The following is a 9,584-nucleotide window of genomic DNA, read 5'->3' on the forward strand; positions in this document are numbered from 1 at the left end:
CATGTATCTTTGGCAGTTAACATTACAGGGGGAAATTCTTCTAGAAAACATTTCCAGCTCATAGGGTGCCCTGTACCCTGACTCTTTTCAGTTGTTTTATTTTAACTTATTTTTCATTTTATTACTGGGATAGTACAAATCTCTTAACTGATTTTCGCTTTTGAGGAAATCAAAGAAGTACTTAGAGGCCATTACGAACTTTTTGACATGAAGCTGTCCTCTTCCTACCTTTTAGGTTGGCAAACTGATTAAAGAAGCAGCAGGGAAGAGCAATCTGAAGAGAGTTACCTTGGAACTTGGAGGAAAAAGTCCTAACATTATATTTGCAGATGCAGATTGTTAGTAGCAATTTTATTATATGAACTACTACTATTGCAAATCCAACATGCTTTTTCCTTTCTTTGTCAGTAAATTATTTTAATCTTTTCAAAAAAGAAGTAATTTTTAATGTTTTCTGGTCATGCCATAATTTTAAGTTAGATTGCCACAAAAATCAATTGCTCCTGAATAGATGTGGAACTCTGAAAGCCTGTTCACCCTAAATGTAATTAATGATCATCCTAATGAAACACGAATGAAGACTGAAAAGAAGATAGAAGGATCTTAAACAGGTTTATTAACTTCCTGTCTGAATACTTTTGTTGATACTCCTGACAGGGCAAATAATGTTAAATCTACAGGATTTCTGAATGTGTGTTCAGCTAGATGTACCATGATGCTCTTGAGAAGGGTAGTTTGGACATAAGTAAATGGCTCTATATCTGTGTTTTAAAGGGCCATAAAAATAAAAAGTGCTAGAAAGGGAAATTAGATGGGTGACAAAGGTTAGTAAATAATTTATTATGTGATGATTCAGGTTTATGATCTGATGAACTCTGCATTTCTTTGCAGTGGATGCTGCTGTGGAATTTGCCCACATTGGTCTGTTCTATCACCAGGGACAATGTTGTATAGCAGGATCTAGGATTTTTGTGGAAGAGCCCATTTATGATGAGTTTGTTCGTCGGAGCATTGAAAGAGCAAAGAAGTATATTCTTGGGGATCCTTTGAAACCGGGTGTGCAGCAAGGCCCTCAAGTGAGTAATATTACATGTTTTCAGACTAATTCTGTCATGATACCACAATTTTACATCCTACTAAACCTACTGTTGCAGAAGTTTAAAGGCTAAGTACAGTTTTGTAGAGGTTAGTCTGGAGTACAAAGAGGAAGAAATCAGAGTGATTGTCATTTGTGCCAATAACACAGGCCTAAGATCTCTTTTTATTATTGAAGGGAAGCAATTATAAAAAACTATAATGCTTTGAAAAAGCCCTAATGCAAGATCTGTAAAAGTGCACGTACAATCACCTATGTCATGTTAGAACTTGCTAACTTTTCATTCAGATAGTGCCACTATCAGTGACTAGCTTGAAGAAATAAGAGTTTCAATATCTTTTCCCCTTTTTCAAGGCACTAGACTTTTATTATGCTGCTTTCCGTTTTAGAATATTACACAGTTAAAATGCCAGAGGTTTTTTTTCTCCTTTTGTTAAAAAGATCATAGCAACAGCTTTCCCATCAAATGAGTGTTAAAATGCAGCATTAAAAAGTATTACTATCACAATGCTGTGAACTCAACACTGTTACAATAGTTATCTAGTCTTATTCCCACATCAGCTTATACTGCAGGACATGGAATAAAAGCATAGAAAAAAGTGCTGTAGTAGAGAAAAAGAAAAAGTAGGAGACAAAACCACTCCCATGCATTTGATAGAGTAACATATTCCTTATTGGTTATCACAGTCATTTTGAGTAATAAAAGACATCCAGTAAATTGGAAAAAAATACACTCCAAGCCACAAAATATATGGCAAATTTAAAAATATTATTTTGATACCCTGGAATATATTTTGATACAAGAAAATTAATGCAGCAGAATGAATTTAAAAGTCAAAGGACAGGAAAATTCAAAAAAGTAAACTCCAACTGTGTCTGGTATACATCTAATATAAAATTAACAGAAATGTTCTCTCAAATTATTGTGGCTTTATTGAGTTTGAATTTCATGCTAACAATTTAAATGAGAGATGTAAATACACTCTTACTAAAAAATTTAGGAAGTTAAACATGTGAAAAAAACAATGATGAAAATATTTGAATGATCATAAAGACTCTTTTCTCCTCCAGTCTCATAATTTGCCTTTTTTGATCTATTTTTGTCCTTAGCAACCTTTAGCTGAAGCTTAATTATTTTACAGATTAGAAAATGTACTCCTTTTAGAACTGGTATGGTCACATTTAATGTGAAATTGTAATTATGGGTGCAGCTGCATTTCTTTTATGGTAGTTATGTTAGATATCTCTCTTTGTCATCAGATTCCTTGTTATGCTTTCTAGAGTAATGTTTTCTAGAAACAAAAAATAATAGTCTGTATCAGGTCTATTCACTGTGGTGTATTGCCACAGAGAAAAAGCCATATTTTTCTCCAGCTCAGGGACACGGGTTTAGGTTAATAAGTTAGAAGACCAACTGTTATCAGTGTGTGTTGTTTTCATTCCTGAAATATCTTTTCATTTAGATTGATAAGGAGCAATATAAAAAAATCCTGGAGCTAATTGAGAGTGGAAAAAAAGAAGGAGCCAAACTGGAATGTGGAGGAGGTCCATGGGGAGACAAGGGTTACTTCATCCAGCCCACAGTTTTTTCTAATGTTACAGATGATATGCGCATCGCCAAAGAAGAGGTAAATAAATCTTCAGCAGTCTCTTCTCTCACTGGAAGTCATCTGTTTAAATATCTGCACAAAATATTCATGTAGAAGGTCAAGTGACTACATGAAAATCCTCTCATTAAACCTGTTGTTCCATCCTGGCGGTGTTTAAAGTGCTTCTGTTGTTTTTTGGTGCCCATTTCACCAGATTGCTCAAGGAGAGAGAGTAGTATGAGGCTGCTGTGCTAGCAAAGGCTCCTGCATAGATAAATGCTGAGGTTTGGACGTTTGCATTGCTCCATACTGCCCATGTCTCACATATCAAAGTCACAGTGACCTGTAAACCTTGGAGGCACAACTTGTGAATGTTTTACACTGCCTAAGGAGCCACTTAACGTGGTGCCTGTGTGCACTAGGCAGCTACTTTGCCATGTGAGAAACTAGGTGGATTGCGCTTCCAGAGGCATTTTGTTTGTGGCATTTCATTTTGCCCCTGTGGGATTACTTAAATTAGATCAGTTTGCAGATGTGTCTACACTTCATTGAAGAATCTGCTACTGTCCCAGCTAAGATGACAATGCTAGGGGACCGGTGACTGTCTGGAACCAGAGACATTTGAGAGTGCTGAGCTGCCGTCTGAGCTGGTTCTCTACATAAAGACTCAAAGTCAAGTCATGACTTCTTCTCTGTGGTTTTTTTTACATTTATCTTAATTAATAACTGCTGCAATTGGGCTGCAATTGGTGTCCATTATACTACTTCATATTATAAAGCTGATGCAGCCTCCTAAACATATTTACTACATCCAGCAAGAGCCAACAGCCTGAGTTAAAATGAACACCACAGCATTTAGAATTAATTGTGACAGGAAGAGGGTTGTAAAACATGATAGACCTGTACGAGACAGAATTTTGATTGTTTCCACCACACTATAAGTTAAGTAGGAAACAGCACAGTTACAATTTTTTTGCAGTTCTCTTAGTTGCCCTTTGGTCAGCAGTACAAGAACTAGTCCTTACATTATTTTAAGTGCAATGAACAAAGGAGCTGTGAGTAGCCAAGACAGTTTAAATAATATTAATGTTTAAAGAATGAGTTTTGAAGCTCACCACTTGAGCATTGGAGAAATGTTCAGTGGTTTTCTGATCTATGGAAATCAATCCTTAGAACTCTAGTTAGAAACCAGCACTGACTAAAAACTCAGTCAAGTAGAAAGCTCACAGTCTATGGAAATAGAATTAGTTAGATGTTGTAATGCCTCCCTCAGCCCACATAGTCTTGGTGTGATAGGCACAGGCACCTCTAGCTGAGAACTCTGAACAATGGTAGCAGGGGAGCTGAATCTGAAGGACTATTTTCTTACCTGACACCCACATGGAAAGCAGAATTAGTTGTTTCCTTTGGAGTGCATTCTCGGTTGTGCAGCTACCTGCAGGGATAAAATTCTAACAATAAATTTAGATGAATGAAAAATTGAATGTCTTTCTTGACTTTAAAAATAGAGCTTGTCCAGAAAACACAAGTTTGTTGGTAACCAGTATAGATACATAGCACACTGTGACACCATGCTAACTACCTTTATGATGGGTGTTTTTTGATCACTGTTTATTTGTTTTTATTGTTAATTTGTGGTTTTAAGAATTATTTACAATAGGTAATCTTGAGTTCTTTCATATTGCAAAAATCTTTATGCAAACTTATAGTATTTTTTAGAACTTTATTCACTCTTGACTGAATTAATTCAGGAATAAGGCCATCTGACAGAAGTAAATTTAAAATACCTCAATTACTTCAAAAAGTAAGTTATTCTAGTTCATGTCATATGTTTACATGTGTTTGATACAGATATTTGGACCTGTTCAACAAATCATGAAGTTTAAAACCATAGATGAAGTTATCAAGAGGGCAAATAATACCACCTACGGCTTAGCAGCAGCAGTTTTTACCAAAGACATTGACAAAGCATTGACATTTGCAGCTGCCCTTCAGGCTGGAACAGTATGGTAAATAAAGGTTTTTTTAATTCTTACTTTAGATCTGCAGGTGTCAATACCACTAATTGTGAGACATATTCACAGTATTTTGGGTGGGGTTTTTTTAATATTTATTCTTTGTCATCTTTATAGAGGTAGATCATTGTCTCTTCTGTTTATCTTTCCCATATGTTTCCCTATTTTATGTGTTACTAAATAATTACTTCTTGTTAGTCATCATACAATTTTATAACAAACTTAGTCCAAAAAAAGGAAATTTACTTGCTAAAAAGAAAGGAAACAAAAGAAAATTCTGTGAGAGTGCCCTTTACTTCAGGATCTGGGGATAGCCCAATGGATAATTAATGAGATCAGTTTTGATATTGTGTAAAGAAGTTAATTATGTGAGGTTCGGTGGCCATTAACCTGGGCAGAGCCTTTTCCATTTCTGTAATGGGAAAGGTTGATAAAATGTGATTGAACAAAGAATGGATATACAAGCTGGGAGGACTACTACAAGGCCAACTATTTCCAGCAATAGAAAAGAAGAGACAACCTATATGGAGCTGGAAAAAAAAAAGCTAAGAAATGAAAGAGTGAAAGCTTGGAGGCATAGCAGGGTCTAATGACAATCACTGACAAAGACCTGCATTTCCCTATAGTTATTTCAATGCATCAGAAGGAGAACAACCAATTTTACTTGAATGCAAAACCTGTGTCCAATTTACATTTTATCTGGAAGCACTTGCAACCAGCAAAAATTCCTGCCCAAGTCCTGTGACCTAAGAACATATGCTTTCCAAAAATAAGCTAACAATCTTGCCTTCAGAGTTGGTATTCTTTATATGGAAGAAAGTTTAGAATAGAAGTGGAATATTTGGGATTTGCTCTTACATGACTGGTGGTCTAGGAATCCTCTAGCTATGAACAGAATCTCTTTTGTTGGAACCAATTGACTGGCAAGGAGGATAGAATATAAGATATGAAAATAGAGAATATTTGATTTGACAAAGTTGTAATACAAAAAAAGCTTCTCAGCTAGGAAATGGGATGCACATTCTGCCAAAATTCTTCATACCTAAAAAGTTGCCTGTGAAATTCCTTTCTTACTCATTATTGTGTCTTCATTCTCAACCACAATACAGAATAAGGTTTAACTGAGTAGAACCCAACAAAACTTCCTAAATATATAGTGAAGTTATCCTGTATTTATCTATTGGAAAGGTACATAAACTCTTCTGCAGAACACTTATCCGTGGACAACCTTTTGTGAGAGAGCTTGTATACAAATTAGAAATTTTATTGCAATGATCAGAGAAAGATTTGACATTCTCTCAGCTTGAAGACCCTTGCTGAGTTTTAGTACCCTGATAATAACTGTAGTTGTTTTTGATGCTTCATTTATCTGAACTTCAAACTACATATATTTTTGCAAGTAAATACTTAGATTTATGACAATGCAGTTTGTGACAATGACCATAAGGTTTTTAGAGGTGACAGAAAACCTCTGATTTTTCAGAAGTGAAAAAAAAAATTGTTTAGCACTGTCAAAAGTAATTTTTCTGTTCTTCTAGGGTTAATTGCTATAGTGCATTGTCTGCTCAATGTCCCTTTGGAGGTTTTAAGATGTCGGGAAATGGACGAGAAATGTAAGTAAATAGTTTTAAAGCTGTAGATTCACAGGAAATTCAAAATGAAATTCCAAACCCTGACTTAAAATATGCATAACTAGGATGTCCTGTTTGAGACTTTGGCAAATAAGTCTCTAGAGTGCTTAGAGACATCATGTTGTCAGAGGCAACATCAACCAGCAATTCCTCTACAAAATAAGTAAGAAAATTTCTTAGGGGCACACTTTTTCAATATGAATAATTCGCAGTATATCAGGGTTTACTGCTAAGCAAAACTGACCATTGTGTTTATGGTTTACAGTTTTTGCATATATAGAGAAACTCTCATTTTCATGAAGATTAATCTGTGGGTTGTTTGTGAAATCCCCTTTAAATGCTAGGTTTTGAAAACACAAGACTTTCCAAAATCCTTGATTTAAGCAAAATTTTTCAGTTAAAATTTGTGAAACTAATGTTTTTAGAGTGCGTGCCAGCCAGGTGAAAAAGTTTTGATGAAAATAATCCTCTGTAGTCTTTTGATCTTTGTTTTTTTCCAGAATAGAAGCAGAGTAGCATACATATATTACAAACTAATCCAATTTTTTCAGACTTCTGAGTTTTAATCCAGTTTCAACTTGAATCATATCCAGCCTTACTTGTATTCTTTGTTAAAAATATCATGTGTAGGGGAACAAACTATTTTTAAAGCAATGAGTAAAAATTAGTACATATAAGCCTTCTTTTTTTATTAAGATAAATACATAACACTCCTAAGGATCCTTGGAAGTGATTAAAACAGATATGTATGGGTGAGGCACTTCAGAGCTTCTCTTTATGTAGTTTCTTCAGAGATAAAGGCTAGTGCTTTCATACTTGCTCATCACTGGGCACAATCTGCTTCTGATGGCAAAGCTCCCACTGACTTCAAAGGAAACAGTCAAGCCAATGTTGAAAGCTTTAGAAAACTGGAAATTGAAATCCTTTAATAATTTAGGCCATTTTTATCCAATACAGCTTTGCCTTTGTTGGGTGCAGGTGCCAATAATTGGGAGATAATCAATTTTGAATTACAGTCTTTTTCAGAAATATTTTTTGGATTTATTTGCTGGAAATAACAGACTATCAAAAATGTTCTCTATAACAGTACATTTTAAATGAAAGAATCTTTCATTCTAACAAAGTTTTCAGGTTCAAATTCACAATTATCAGACCAATAAGAATATTCCCACTATAGGACAAGGAAAAACTCATCACCAGATAGATGTCTGTCATGAGAAAATTTGTAAATATGTGACAATCATTTTTAGGAGAAGTGGAGAAACAAACCTACACTGAAAAAAGTAGGATGTGGTTGTGTTAAGCCACTCACTTCCTAGATCCCAAAATAAAATTATCCATATAATTCTTGGAGTGATAACACCATTATGAATTAAACTACCAAATGTCATACACCAACAAAAATCCTCTCCAACAAATGAAGGGAATCAGTAAACATTTTCACCCAGCACAAGTGTCCTGAGCACAGATTTCTGTTTTGCTAATATATCTATCTAATTATATCTATCTAGTTTGACTACATCAGACGTCAAATAGTTAGGAATACAAAAAAGCTTCATCTCATCACTGGAAACACAAAGGTGAAACATGCTCATAATGTCAAAGACTTTTTTTCACTGTCTCAGTTTTCATTGTGGAATAATTTTGTCCCCCATTTACTTGAGATGAAGTTCATACTCTGACTCTGGAGAAAGCTCTTGACATCAGAAGAAGAGCTTTACAAATAACTTGCTGAACATACTTGTGAAGATCTAACATGCTCTTCATCTGCTGTACAGAAATCTGGCTTAGAAATACTCTAAATTAAACACCACTCACAGAAATAAAACTACTCTCTCTGCCATTTTTATCAGGAGACCATTGCTGTAGCTTTTCAAAAGGTTTCCAGGAGCAGTCTAGCTGCACAGCTGTCTTCTAAATGTGTCCAGTGTACTTGTTACATATCCAGCCAATTGCACACTACCTCTGAAAATCCCATCCAGAAAAAACTCATATAAAAAGCATTAGCATAAATGCTACTCTTGGTTCTCTTTTATCTAGGGGAGAATATGGTCTTCATGAATACACAGAAGTTAAGACTGTCACCATCAAAATTCCTCAAAAGAACTCGTAATGCTGTTTGAGGGGCAGAAATTAACATCTTCAAATGAATCTGCAAAGGCTATCTGAATTCTCAGTTGTCTTGTTGTCCAAGTAACGCATTAGCTTTTCTGCTTTCTGACTGTATAAGAGGTACCCTTCTTACATTAACAATATAAGGAGTAGCATAGAAAAAATCAATGTGATTATGAAAAAAAATCTTTACTATCTGGTTCACAGCTAACTCATTTTAAAACCCAAATCTGGAAGTATCTACTCTTGTTTGCAGTTGTAGTTCTCTGTAGTGTTATGAAAATTTTCCTTTTTCAGTATATTCTGCAAGTACAGTTTGAATTTATGTGCTCTTGTAAGTGTTAGATGTCAAGTTCTCCTTGCATTGCTTTATGGTCTTAACAAAAACGCTAAAGAGTAGTTAGCAGATGTTTCTATGTTTCTCTAGATACATTTCTCAGACTATTAAAGTTGTTCATCATGCTACATGAATGTAATATGTATGTTAAAAAAATATTAAAGTTCGCCTACAAAACCTAGTACTTCTCCCTTCATTAGTCTTTTCTATTATACCAGTTTATCACTGGGCAAAATGTACCAGAGGCACCAGTGGCATGTTCAGGTCATCAGAAATAAACTACATCTGCTACATGGAGGATAAATACCCCAATATTTTGCCAATATTACAACTGGAAAAACATGAACACACAGAACAGTAAACAATTTGCAAAGAGCCAGTACTTGGCTATGGTAAGTGCATAACAAATCTTAACAGACTTATGGGCAAGAGACAGTGAAGAAAAGAAGAGGAGGGGAGGGAAGGCAATCTCCTTTGTGATTTACACCTGCTACATTTTTCCTGTACTCACATACTTTCACGTAACTAGCCTGTTCTCTTCCCTATTCTTTTCTCCTCTAATCCATTGTCTTTTATCATCCTGTTTCCTCCTCTGTTCCTTACAGCTGCTTATTCTCCTAAAGTTCCTCTTTAAGCACCTGTGTCCCAAGGTGCCTTTCACAGCTCTCTAGCAGCTCAGCTGCCAGTACCCCCGATGGCCTCTCAGCACCAGCAGCCACCAGGTAAGCTCTGGGATGGTGGCCTTCAGACAGCCTGTCACAGCCTGCTGCTGACAGGCTCATATTTTCTCAGGACTGAATCCAG

At 35.5% G+C, this 9,584-nt stretch overlaps 1 protein-coding gene across 1 annotated transcript in view; it reads left to right on the plus strand.

Annotated features, from left to right (window-relative positions):
* The window catches only part of ALDH1A1 (aldehyde dehydrogenase 1 family member A1), a 31,113-nt gene extending 22,152 nt beyond the window's left edge, over nt 1-8,961 (plus strand). Inside the window, exons 9-14 of the mRNA XM_071448605.1 lie at nt 236-338; nt 892-1,076; nt 2,560-2,724; nt 4,537-4,694; nt 6,239-6,313; nt 8,372-8,961. Coding sequence (XP_071304706.1) covers nt 236-338; nt 892-1,076; nt 2,560-2,724; nt 4,537-4,694; nt 6,239-6,313; nt 8,372-8,444 — 759 coding nt within the window. The 3' untranslated portion in view covers nt 8,445-8,961. The remainder of the gene's footprint in view (nt 1-235; nt 339-891; nt 1,077-2,559; nt 2,725-4,536; nt 4,695-6,238; nt 6,314-8,371) is intronic.
* Nucleotides 8,962-9,584: the final 623 nt, after the last annotated feature.

The sequence above is a fragment of the Agelaius tricolor genome, unplaced genomic scaffold (assembly GCF_023055355.1).
Source record: "Agelaius tricolor isolate 1412-34295 unplaced genomic scaffold, bAgeTri1.0.p SCAF_27, whole genome shotgun sequence".
NCBI classification, from domain to species: domain Eukaryota; kingdom Metazoa; phylum Chordata; class Aves; order Passeriformes; family Icteridae; genus Agelaius; species Agelaius tricolor.